We start from the raw sequence: 13,312 nt of genomic DNA, 5'->3' as shown, positions 1-13,312 counted from the left end.
GGGAAGCCTGCTTCTCCCTCTCCCACTCCCCCTGCTTGTGTTCCCTCTCTCACTGTATCTCTCTGTGTCAAATAAATAAAATAAAATATTAAAAAAATTTTGAATGGATTATACTTCAAAAAATGTGAGTCGATCCTATTTCAACTTCTTTAGAAAGAAGTTAACAAAACCCAGTTAGTGGTCCTATAGCTAGAAACAACAATGAAAACTGACACTCTTAAAACCCTACCCATACACTGAAGAGTACTTTTGTCATATGTTTAAATATATCACTAAAAATGGCAGCAGAGGGGCGCCTGGATGGCTCAGTGGGTTAAGCCGCTGCCTTCGGCTCAGGTCATGATCTCAGCGTCCTGGGATCGAGCCCCGCATCGGGCTCTCTGCTCCACAGGGAGCCTGCTTCCCTTTCTCTCTCTCTCTGCCTGCCTCTCTGCCTACTTGTCATCTCTGTCTGTCAAATAAATAAATAAAATCTTTAAAAAAAAAAATAAATAAAAATAAAAAAATAAAAAAAATAAAAATGGCAGCAGACAGTTGAGTCAAGTTAACTAGGAAGTACTTGCTTGGCGGAAGTGTTAAGAACCCAGGAGAACACCCAACTTTTAAAGGGTCATGCAGAAACTAAGAAAAATGAAGAACATGTTCTATGTGATTGCCGTTTAATGAGGGTCCCCCAATTTCTTCTCTTCTTCAATTTTGCCAACCTACCTACTATCTTTTTAAAGAGGAAAATAAACTCCTCCCAAGCATGATAAATTTCACACTGAAATATTTGGCCAAGATTAGGGATATCAATAAAGACACGGGGACACACCTGAAATCACAGCAAACTTTTATGTGGTTCACAAAGATTTTGCTCATCACTGAACCCACGAAATCATGTTGTATTTACTTTGCACCATGATACATTAATAGGTACACATCCAGCTACAAAGGAAAGCAAATAACTTTTTCCCAAAAGCAGGAAGGAAAAAAAAATTGAGGGAAATATGACACCTGTGTTTACTGGGAAGGTTCTATCTTGGATGGCTCTGCTATTTTGGTTAGCATATTTGATAGTAATTATAGTTCTTGGTTCCTTCCCCTCTTCCCCCAGCTAATGCTAAAACAGTTGATTATGTCAAACTAAGACTGGGATGTATTTAGACCTCTTGATCCTAGATATTATCTACTTCTATGAGAATCTGCCTCTTAATGGGGCAGTAGCTGAGAAGAGGGACTCTACCACAAATTCCTGTCTTCTCAAAAAGGGTAAAATATTTTCGGTCAAACTAAGATCCACTCTCACATACCTTTATCCAATCACTTCCCATCACTGAAATAATTTGTTACATCAGATTTTGCTTTATCTCATTATTCCTATTCCTGAGCCTGTATTTATGTGGGTCATAGTTTAATACTTTATATATATATATATATATATCACTGCTGTCTAAAATATTAATGCAGAGGTGTTTATAAACATTACCTGTTGTGATCTCTGAATAGCAGCATCAATTTCATCCACCCTTTGTCCCACAGTGTCACTGACCAACTTGTACTGTTCGTTGGCATCAGATACAAGTTTATCCAGCCCTTCTCTGGCTCTCCATGGCACCAGCTCTAAGAGAGCACGGCTCACTTCATTCACTGTGTCCAACACCAGCCTGTGCTCCATGACCTCCTTCTTTAATTCCTAAGGAGGGAAAAAAAGTTTTCAGGCCATTCCTTGCTAAATTAAGCACATTAGCAGCTGTGCTGGGTGGAAAGTGCTATCTCTACCACACATCCCAGCAGGGCTCTGACCTCCTTCCTCCACTTATTTTTTTTCTTGTCTCAGATTTTTCAGTCATTCCACAGCCTGACTTTAGGCTTAGCTGCTGCTTAGAACTGTCTGCAACACTTCTTTGGCTAGACTGTCTCTGGGTAAAACAAAGAGTGTCTCTTTCTTTTTTTCTCCCTACTTCAGTAGAAATGATAAAATAATTCTTTAAACACAGGCATTTAACTCAATAAGTACCTACACAGTATTTCTGCACATCTAGAACTGTACTAGATCCTGCAGGAAAAACAAATATAACTATGAAGCACTCTCCAGAGAATGAGTTACAGAAGTAAGTTTTTTTAAATGTTACCCTGTAAAGCAAACTTCCCTGGGATCTGTGATTCAGTCCCCCACCCCCCCCGCTTCAGACCACAGCAAATAGTCTTAATAAGTCCGCCTTTATGTCAGATCTTACTGTCCTTGAGCAAACAAGAAACAAAGGAGGCAGAACTTTTTGGTTTAGATTTAAGGTAGAGACAGCTGGCGACAAAACTTAAAAATCCGAACTTAAGGATTTTAAGAGTAAATTTTTTTCCCCTTTACTGTGTGACATGACAGCTCACCTTCTGTCTTTGTTGAAACTGGGGTATCTGCTCCCCTGTGGGAGACTGTCCTCCACTAGCTGCTAGCTCCTCCTCCACCTCCCTTAGCCACCCAGTCAGTTCCTCATAAGTAGACTGGAACTTGGTGGCCAGCTGCCGGGCTTGCTCCAAAGTTCTAAGGGCCTTGGAGCTAGTGACCGTGATGTCTGCATAGCGAGTCTTGATTCCATCCAGTTTCTCTTGGATAAGCAATACTTCTTCACCTGTGGGGGACAGCGTGCAGTCATTTATATTTAAGAGGAAATGAGGGACTCTCCTTCCAGGGACCAGGAAGTCTCTTTAATCCCCCTTTCTTCAATGTAGAGCTTGAATTTTATAGATGCTCTCTCCCTATGGTAGCAATTTCACCTACCATTCCACACTAAGAGAGGTGGGAAATTAACCTTCTAATTGATAAAAGAAGCTATTTCTGAGATTATTAAGGTCTGAATTCAGCTGCAGGTGTTTCTAGATGTTCCCAGCACCATTCCATGATTGCTGGCCTTACACATACTGGAAGGTAGGGAGAGCCATCATGTACAAACAAACGTGAGACAACAAGGTAATAGGAAATAGGACCCCATGCTGCCAGTCTCCAGGATCACACGGTAATACAATCAGTGAATATAAGCTTCTCCTATATACAAAGAGAAGTGGCTAGTGCCGGGTGCTTATTTCCTGGGAGATGTGATTGAGTGACTACAGAGAGGCAAGAGATGCACTTTCCAAGTACCTGTGGTTTGTTTTAGCAGAGCCTGACCATTTTTAATAGCTTGATCTACATTCTTCTTTCTATTAATGATTTCTTCATTTAAAGCCTGAAAGGAAAGAACAGCATTAATCTTAAAACTATGGCATAACAAAGGGAAAGAAAGGCGAAACCTTTAAGAGACCAAGTTTAAAGTAAAGAGACAAATACCAGGTTAGTTTACACATTGGATATTTGGTTCTTTCATTATCTCTTTGGTTATGCCACTAAGTACTCAGAAAAATTAAATCTGATACTTATAGGCAAGTTCTCCCCTGTACAGGATAGGGAGAGATGTAGAATTAAATCAGTTTTACCAATACACTGGTACCAAACCTGAGCCCAAGAAAGAAGGAAGTAGAATTCAGCAAAAATGTCTACTATGTCCAAAACCAAGACTCAGGAAGTTCAAGAGAAGAAAGTCAGCAAGAACAGGCTGACTTCAATCAGGATCCTGCTTAAAAATTCTCAATATCTGAAGTCAATGAAGCAGAATTTTAGGTCATTAACAACAACAACAGCAAAACAACTGCTTTGTCTATTTTTACTATGAAATTTCATAAAAATTAGATGAAAAGAACAATTTTTTTTTTCTATTAAGATGACAATCCCTGGAATTTGAGCATATAAACCTAGAAAAAATTTCAGAAGTTACAGCTATGTGGTCAAACCTTGGGAAATGTTTAGGTATTTGGCTTTGTTAAATTACATTCTCTTTGATAAAACCGCTCAGATAGAAACTGAGTGACACCTGACCTAATGATGTAAAACATGAGTTGGAGATGGGATGGCCCCTGACTGTACTCTGGATCTTTCAGAGTTACTGATTCAGTTTAAGGGTAAGTATTTCCATGGGCTCATCTAAGAATAGATCAGTCCTTAGCAACAAGTCTATAACTACGTGCTTATGTATAAAATTAAATTGTTTGGAATTAAAATGTTTGGAATGAAAAAGAGAAAAGAAATGAAGAGAAACATGAATCAAAATTACAAAATAACTTCATAACATGACTGATAAAAATGGAAAATGTGAATACCAGGTGGTCAGCATGCTGTTTCTGCAGGACATCCTGTCTGTAATCCTTTACGAACACTGAACTGAGCTTGTCCTCAACCTCAGCCAGCCAGTTGAGCACCTCCACCTCATCCTCCCCGAACAGTCTAGCATTACACAGTGCTTGTTCAAGCAGGGCTGCTTTTCGACAGCCCCAGTCTTGAATCTCACTGTATCGGGCCTGCAAGGAGTCTAGCTTTTCTGACAGCATGCCCTGCTCTGCAGAGCATGTCAGGGAGGAGAGGGAATGCCCAATTCTGACTGCCTGGTGCACATCTGTTGCATGGCTTTCTATTTCTTCCTCCAGAGCCTGGAAATCCAGATGGAAAAAATGAATAACAGAAACAGAATAAATGAAAAGTAAACATGAAACAATGAATAACAAATGATACAATAAATTAAATAATATAAAAAGTTCACCTACTGAAAGGCAAAAATAATATAAAAAGTGAGAATAAAAGCTGTTTTTTCCTGATGGTAGGCTATTGTTATTTTTACAAGGATGTGACTATTCCCATGGATAATCTGACCATATTTCAAATTAAACTTTAACACCCCCCCAAACATCCCTCCCCCGGCCAAACATATCTTCTAGACTGCTACAGGCAGTTAATTTCTAGGCTTTCTGACTGCAGTGCTGTGTTTTCATTTGCCACAGCCTCTCCCTACCTTGTGCCGGGTGATCTGTTGCTGTATTTTGGCAGTCTGAGTGCCAACAGGTTCTGAGTTAGCGAGTTTTTTCTCTGTGACAGATAAGAAGTCAGAAATAGGTTCAGCTGTCTCATGGAATTGTTTGGCCAGAACCAGGATATCTTCCAGTTGTTTTTGCCTACACAAATATATAGAACAAACTGCTCAGGCAAAAATTCACATTAAGACTAATAGTACTACGTTCAGTGAAATACCAATCTTTAGCGGGTACATTTTAAGTATCAATAGTAAACAGAATGTATATACATAGTACTTTGTGGTTTTAAAGGCTTGCCATAAACATTCCCTTATTTTGGTTCTATCATCACCCTGTAAGATAGGCGGAATTATTATCTCACTATTACAAAAGAGAAAACTGACCCTGAAGGCTTAAAGAAAGATTTGTCTAGTTCACCCAATGAATAGTAACAATGCAATAAAGATTTGGATCAGACTTTCTAATGTTCTTTCTCTTAGGGGATGTAGCACATGCATCATCTAAAGGTGAAACCAAAATCAAGTTTTAACGGAGTCAAAAAAATTACCAGTTTTCATTTCTCTCTCCCTGTCACTGCTACCTTCACTGCTGAGTTAAGAAAAGCGAGCATGTGAGGAGCAAAGGCAGACTATGAACTAGAACTCCTTCACCATCTCCCTCATTCCAATGATTTCGAGCACCAGAACAACTTTGAATCCAGATCTAAGGCAAAAAAAATGACCTCAGACTAGCTGAATTTGCCAACACACATGGCAGTCAAAAGATTATAGACTTCACAGCTCACTTGGAATCTCAAATCTCATTTAATATAACATCCATACTAAATAAGCTTAGATTTCAAGTATCCTATAGATTAAAAATTACACAGGGGAGGGGGAGTCTGATAGGAATGTGAAAGATAAACAACTACAGAACTGGATTAGCCCACAGATTAAAATATAAGGTCATAATTATGTCTTTGAATCATTAAGAACAGACTAAAGGCTGTGTCATTTGAAAAGGCCTGGAAGTATATGATGCACTTTAGTTCAATAAACCTTTACTGAACAGGATGTGTACCAGGTCCTATGCTGTGTACCCTGGACAAATTTATTTTCTTTATTTGAGAGAGAGCAAGAGAATATAGGTGTGCATACGGGGCATGGGTGGGAGCTGCAGAGACAGAGGGACAAGGAGAATCCATGCTGAGCACAAAGTCTCATGTGGGGCTTGATCTCAGGATCCTGGATCACGTCCTGAACTAAAATCAAGAGTCAGACATTTAACCAACTCAGCCACACAGGCACCCGCAAATTTATTTTAATAAAAAAATTATTTAAATATAAAGGCTGGGATGCCTGGGTGGCTCAGTTGGTTAAGCAGCTGCCTTCGGCTCAGGTCATGATCCCGGCGTCCTGGGATCGAGTCCCACATCCGGCTCCTTTCCCTCCGCAGGGAGCCTGCTTCTCCCTCTGACTCTGCCTTCCACTCTGTCTGCCTATGCTAGCTCTCGCTCACTCTCTCTGACAAATAAATAAATAAATAAATCTTAAAAAAAAAAAAAATAAAATAAAAATAAATATAAAGGCTTACCATTTTAATGATCTGGAAACCCAATTATGTTTAAATATAAAGAAAAATGTATTGCTAAATACTGTTTTAATTTCAATTTTTAAAAATAAACTTCTTGTTTCTTTTTTAAAGATTTTATTTATTTGAAAGAGAGAGAGAAAGAGCAGGTGCACAGTAAACAGATAGGCAGAGGGGGAGGGAGAGAGAGAATCCCAAGGAGACTCCCTGCTGCGCAGACAGCCCAAAGTGGGGCTTAATCCCACAACCCTGAGATCATGACCTGAGTTGAAATCAAGAGTTGGATGTTCAAGGGACTGAACCACACAGGTGCCCCAATTTTTATTATTACTAATGTTTTAATGTTGAAGAATATGAAGCTGCTCTATTTATTTTTTAAGTAAACTTTACACTCAATGTGGGGCTCAAACTGACAATCCCGAGGTCAGGGGTCATATGCACTATTGACTGAGCCAGCCAAACGCCCCTCTAAATGCTTTTTTTTTTAATTTGACATACAGAGATCACAAGTAGGCAGAGAGAGTCAAGCAGAGAGAGGAGGAAGCAGGCTTCCTGCTGAGCAGAGAGCCTGATGCAGGGCTCGATCCCAGGACCCTGAGATCATGACCTGAGCCAAAGGCAGAGGCTTAACACACTGAGCCACCCAGGCGCCCTGCTATTTTTTTTATTAATTATTTTTATTAACATATAATGTATTATTTGCCCCAGGGGTACAGGTTTGTGAATTGTTAGGCTCTAAGTGCTATTTTTAAATGTCAATATCAACTATGGAATAATCTGTTTGTGCAAGCCTTCAAAACACATCTTCAATTACTATAACTAAAGCACATAATCTTAAAAATTATATATATACGCACATATGTATATACGTGTGTGTGTGTGTGTGTGTGTGTGTGTGTATAAAATGAAAAAAATTATCCCTGATTTTTGTGTCTTTCTGACTTATCTCTGGATTTGGGAATGTGAAAGTTTAGAGATTAAGTACATAAAATAATGATAAAGGTAAAAATAAAGAATTACAGCAGTTAAGAGGAAGATGGAGGTATTCCATGCTTGGGGAACAAAGAAAACTTCATAGAAAAGGAGAAGATAAACACAGGTATTTCATGGAAGACGCAACCCCATCAGGAAAGACACAGAATTAGGAAGTGACAGAAGATACTGAAGAATATGGCATACTTCACCTATAATATAAGGAGTGAGAAGAGCAGAGACTAAGAAATGTAGACTAGGCCCAAATAGCTGAGGGCTTCCAATGTTGGGTTAAAGAGTTTAGATTTTATTTCATAAGCAACAGGGAGTCATTAAATTTCTGAGCAAGGCAAAGGGGAAGTCGGAGGGTTAAGCGGTAATTGAGTGATTAAGTGACTAGTGATGAGTTAGTTTGGGGAACTACCTCAAGTAGACTAGCCCAAGTCAGGAACTGAGCAAGAATTAGAGAAATGAATGAACAGGGCAGACACTATGGAAGTAAAATGGACAGAATTTAGCATTCTAATAGATGTGGGAACACAAAGGAGCAGGGGAGAAAGGATAAAAAATGGAGTTAAGTTTTGAAGCCTGGTAACTGGAAGGTTAATGGCACTATTAATGGAAATGGAGAAAGCAAAGAAAAAAAGCAGTACAATCTAGAAATAAAAATAAGCATAACTTAAAAAATTAGGTTGAGTTCTTTCATTTTTGTTTCTCCCACTAATATGGTCAACAATACTTTGCAACCCAGATAAGTAAGAAAACAAGCACACTGTGGGCCAGTGGAAATAAGGAGACTGAAGAGCTAGTTAGCTGACCACTGCCACTGGCTACCTAGAAAACTGAAAGAATCATAAATGATCATCTACACTACTCTCATACAGATTTAACTAACTAACATTTATTTTTTAAAACTGGGGACAATATAAGATAAAAGACATTCAGGCGACATACTAAGCTTAAATAATGTTGGGTACATAGCTACAGAAGGAGAAAGCACTTCCTTGAAGGAGAAAAGTATGCCGCCTGTCTTTTGGCCACTTACTGAAGATTGTTCATGCATCTCTTGAATGTCCATTTATTTAAGAGAATCACAGACTAGATCCTAGATGCAAAAACATCTAATATTGGGATAAGCAATCAGAAAAGAAACATGATAAATTTCAATTCCAAGTATCAAAAATATTACTTATAAATATGAAGGGGAAAAAAATCTGTCTCAAAAACTCAGAAAATAACTTGGCTGGATTGCAGGCGTCAGTGTCTGTCGGTTTGGAACCACGAATATATCTCAGCAGAACAAAAACACAGAGCAATGAGTCTTCCAGCTCTCAGAAATTCCTGGAGTAGCTGAGACTTATTTCCTGAGAGTGACTGTGATTATGAGGATCACCTCCAAAAACTTATTCTCCTTCAAGATAAAAGGCCATGACATACCTGCCCAAACACTCTATGACTCATCCAGGACCTTTTAGAGCACCTTAAGGATAGCAAGTCAAAAACTGGGCAAAACACGTTCTCTGACCCATTCCTCAAAACCCCTTTGGCCTTACCTGGCTGCTGCCTTGCTGAGTAGTCCAGTCCACCTACTTTCAAGACCCTCCAACTGTCCAGTGATTTTCTCCCGATCAGCCAGCTCAGCTGACTGGGCTATTCTGCCTCCTTCCGCTTGAAGCATATCTACTGTGGCCTTCCGATCATCGAGGAGCCGCTGGAGCAACTAGAGCACATAATGTTTAAGGAGAATGAAGAGTGGTAACACAAGGTCACTTTACAATCTGAAATAAGGAAGAAAATACAAACAAACAAAAGATCCCCAAGCCCCATCCCACCAAATCCTAAACTGGATCGAGTAGTGGTGGCTTTTTTCCAACCTGAGGCAAAAACACAAGAGGTGGCAAAGTTGCTACCCCTGGATGGACTTCTCATATGCTTACTTTGGTTTTTAAATGGAGGAGTGATGGTCACTATGTGACTAACAGGGAACTTATTTTGAACCAGGAGAAAAATGCACTGAAATGGAAATTAAGCCAACAAAAAACATAGACAGAAACTTATTTACACATGATATACTGTGTTATTTAGAATACTGCTGACCCTAAAAACCTCATAAGACAGAGCTCTGAGTGAAAACACAAATGCAGACAACTGTTTGGTCCAGTATGTGCCATAGGAAGCTGGTTGATTAAGTAAGATGAGGCAAATCAGTTTTCATTTTTCTTTTCATGATCACACAAAGTAGGTCAGGATTCTCCTAAAACTCTGGAATATGCTCCTGAACTCTTAAGCACATGTGTTGTCTGCCACTCCCCACGGCTGTTTCCAGTTCACCCTCCCAACATTCTTGCTTACCTTCTGTTCTTGGATCTGTGCTTTCACCACTTTATACTCGGCAGATGGAGGCTTCTGATTGGCTATGAGCTCCTCAGTGTCGGCCAACCAGCTGAGCAACGGCTCCAAGGCATCTTGAAACTTCCCACAATGCAACAAAGCCTCCTGCAGTTGTGCAATCCTTTGTGCAACCTGTATCACAGATGTGGGGCCTCGTTAGGAGAAAGGAGAGAGCTTTTTAAATGATTGCCGCCCCCCCAACTCCAGATTGCAACTGCTAAATTTGTATTTGCATTCAGATTGCAGGGAAACCTCAGCTTGAGATGTGCCTTTTCTAAGCTCCCCATTCCCAGGGCACTAGTTACCCCCCACTGGCCACTCGCCTTTTTGTTCAGCGTGTTCCATCGAGCATTGATCTCCTCCATGTCATGTTCCAAACCCTGCACGTCACAGTTTTTCCCCGCACTCTGAATCAACCCCTGGCCGAGTCCATTCACCTGCTGTAGCTTCATTTGAAGGGGATCCACCTGTTCTTTCTGAAACATCTAGATAATTGCAAGTCAAAGATTTAATCTAAAGGCAGCAATCAGACCCTCTACACCACACAATGACTGGTCATTCTTGGGAGCTTTATATTTAACAAAAGAGGGGCAAGAAAAAACAAAGAGAAAAAACAAGCCATCTGTACAGGGAACTATCAAAGAAACATGTGGTTTCATATTTCAGTACATCCTCCTACGGACAAGTAATTACAGAGAGTTATGGCACTACTTAGGTCTTTTAGCCAATGACTCGTGGTTGGTTGGTTTGTTTCTGCTTGCTTAATTTTTAATGCAAAAAGCTATAGGGAATAGAGAAGCAAGATACCATAAAAGTGTGATGTATACCAATGTATACCAATCCTAAAAGGGAAGAATATCAAATGACCAGTATTTAAGATTAAAAATACCTTGGGGAACAGCTTTAACATACCACTGATACAGGCAATGCTCTTCTTTGACTAGGAGCAATAACTCAATTAGCCAAAACATTATTAATGTTGTGAGAAATGCCAAACTCATAGTTTAATCCCCCTGTGGTCATTTAATTCCATTCTGGTCTAGGGCCACAGACCACACACCGCTAATAATCTTGGAGCAGTATTTCTGAGATTACAAAGGGAAATGGGCCAGTAATACTGGGAAATGTCCTCACCAACTTCAGACACATACTCTAAGATGCAGATATACATAAAGCATTCTTAAAATTATAATACTGAATATCCATGTTCATCATTAAACAATGGAATTTTAAAACAATGTGAAGGAGTGTAACAACAATGCATGTTTCTTTCTACTGAAGTTCTTAAGCTCCATTATGACTCAGAAAAGAAACAGAGTCAAAAGAAAATGATACTTTGACACATTAATAGTATTAAGGAAAAGAATGAAACAGATAATTATCTCAAAGATCAGACTTCTCTCAATTATCAATTATCAGAGGATAAAATCAGCCACATTCCACAGATTTTATAGATCCAATCTGGATCTATTGCCATTCTCTTTTCTTCTATAAAATGTTCCTTCAGTTTCAGTGACACAGGTGAGTCAACTAAAGCCAAAGAAGGACAAAAAATGGAAGAAAACAAAAATGTAAAAGAAAAACATAAACTCGGGTTAGGATTAATTTTGGCCTATATAAAACTACAGATTACACTTGGATTAGGAAATGGATTCTTGAGAGAATGGGCTATGGCTGGATAAGTGACTCACCAGGGAGGAAAAGCCCCAGGGAACACTAAAAAAGGAAGGTTTCAAAGGTAATTACCAGGGAGCTTCATTTTATACTATAATTTGATTACACCATATTTTGTTAGGCAACACTACAAGGCAGTTCAGCTAAAAATGACTGTTGCCCCAACAACATGATTCCCGGAAAAAGCAAGTGCTATGATTCCATTTTCTACTAAAGATGTTTTCACTGCAGGAAAATCAAAGCAGAGGGGGTAAAAAAAACAACTCCAATGTTTTAAGTTGCTTAGGTACAACAAAATGGTGGTGGTGGTAGGGTGTGGGGATTGGAAAGGCAAAGAAAGAAAACCAAAGGTGAGGGGGGAAGACATCAAGTTCACACTGAAGAGCCCACTTTTATCCAGTAAGCAAATCTTGTGTCATACTTAACATTTAAATTCCTTCTGTGCTGTCCAATATGAGGCTATTTAACTAAAATTCAGTTCCTCAACCACACTAAGCCACATTTTGTGAGGTCAACAGCTGTATGTGGTTAAGTGCCTGTTGTACTGGGCAGTACAGATAGGGAATATCTCCATCTTGGCAAGAAACTCTACTGGCTAGTGATATACATGACACAGAAAAGTAAAATATATTCAAATAACTTAGTAATCTCTTTCATATAACAGAGGTAATTCTTTTAAAAAATCTGCATTTACTTTGTCAATGAACATTTCCTATGGAAGCATTAGAGATTCCTTCTTTTGTTCCCCAACCTCCATTCCATGGATTGAGTTGACAGGGAATGGGTATATGTCTCATCTTTTGTCCAGAAGTTTGAGAATCTATGATAGTACTTCTAAATAAACACTATCTAAATATTTACTTTGAACACAAGTGAACAGAATGTTATAGAAAGTACATTTGAAAACACTTGCTCCCTTCTCTCAACTCCCAAATAAAGCTGTTCTGCAAAATCAGTGCTTTCAGATGCATTAAAATTCCTACTCCTCAATATTTCAATGGGGCTGTGCCATGTTATTAACCAACCAGAGCTGGCAGACATTTCCCAGAGCAAAACACTACTAAAAATTATTGCAAGAGTGTAAGATGCAACTGGGACATAAAACAGAAAATTTCCCAAAGAGTTTTCTTTTTTTTTTTTTTTTTAAAGATTTATTTACTATTTTCTTGACAGAGATCACAAGGAGGCAGAGAGGCAGGCAGAGAGAGTGGGGAGCAGAGATCTTGAAGCAAGGCTCAATCCCAAGACCCTGAGATCATGACCTGAGCCAAATGCGGAGGCGTAACCCACTGAGCCAACCAGAAACCCCCTAAAGAACTTCTTCTTCAGGGCGCCTGGGTGGCTCAGTGTGTTAAACCTCCGCTTTCGGCTCAGGTCATGATCTCAGGGTCCTGGGATCGATCGGGCTCTCTGCTCAGCAGTGAGCCTGCTTCCCCCTCTCTCTCTGTCAAATGAATGAATAAAGTCTTAAAAAAAAAAAAAAGAACTTTTTCTTTTCTTTTTTTTTTTTTTTAAGATTTTATTTATTTGAGAGACGGTAAGAGAGAGAGCATGAAAGGGGAGAGGTCAGACTCCCTGTGGAGCTGGGAGCCCAATGTGGGACTCGATCCCAGGACTCCAGGATCATGACCTGGGCCGAAGGCAGTTGCCTAACCAACTGAGCCACCCAGGCACCCCTTAAAACACTTTAGTCTTTGTTAATACAACATTCTCCCAGTTTTCATCCTGCCTGATCCATTTTTATCTCCTTTGCTCTCTCCCTCCTCTTCTAGACCTCCAAATGTTCATCTTTGGGAAGTGGGGGTCAGGGGAAGACATCAGTCTTGGGTTC

General features: G+C 39.5%; 1 protein-coding gene across 31 annotated transcripts in view; it reads right to left on the bottom strand.

The window, feature by feature from the left end:
• MACF1 (microtubule actin crosslinking factor 1) overlaps positions 1 to 13,312 on the bottom strand; it is a 337,337-nt gene that overhangs the window by 45,043 nt on the left and 278,982 nt on the right. For 24 of the 31 annotated variants that reach the window (XM_045064242.1, XM_045064247.1, XM_045064244.1 and 21 more), the window contains 8 exons: positions 10,131 to 10,292; positions 9,769 to 9,939; positions 8,970 to 9,136; positions 4,857 to 5,016; positions 4,171 to 4,497; positions 3,119 to 3,203; positions 2,368 to 2,609; positions 1,469 to 1,675 (listed from right to left, as the gene is read on the bottom strand). In XM_045064242.1, the coding sequence (XP_044920177.1) occupies positions 1,469 to 1,675; positions 2,368 to 2,609; positions 3,119 to 3,203; positions 4,171 to 4,497; positions 4,857 to 5,016; positions 8,970 to 9,136; positions 9,769 to 9,939; positions 10,131 to 10,292 (1,521 nt within the window). The remainder of the gene's footprint in view (positions 1 to 1,468; positions 1,676 to 2,367; positions 2,610 to 3,118; positions 3,204 to 4,170; positions 4,498 to 4,856; positions 5,017 to 8,969; positions 9,137 to 9,768; positions 9,940 to 10,130; positions 10,293 to 13,312) is intronic. The other 7 variants (XM_045064254.1, XM_045064256.1, XM_013045642.2 and 4 more) reach the window with 1 other exon arrangement.

Source organism: Mustela putorius, unplaced genomic scaffold (assembly GCF_011764305.1).
Source record: "Mustela putorius furo isolate JIRA1106 unplaced genomic scaffold, ASM1176430v1.1 tig00003853_pilon_pilon_pilon, whole genome shotgun sequence".
NCBI classification, from domain to species: Eukaryota; Metazoa; Chordata; class Mammalia; order Carnivora; family Mustelidae; genus Mustela; species Mustela putorius.
Note: the sequence above shows the minus strand (reverse complement) of the source record. Positions and strands in the feature narration are given on the sequence as shown.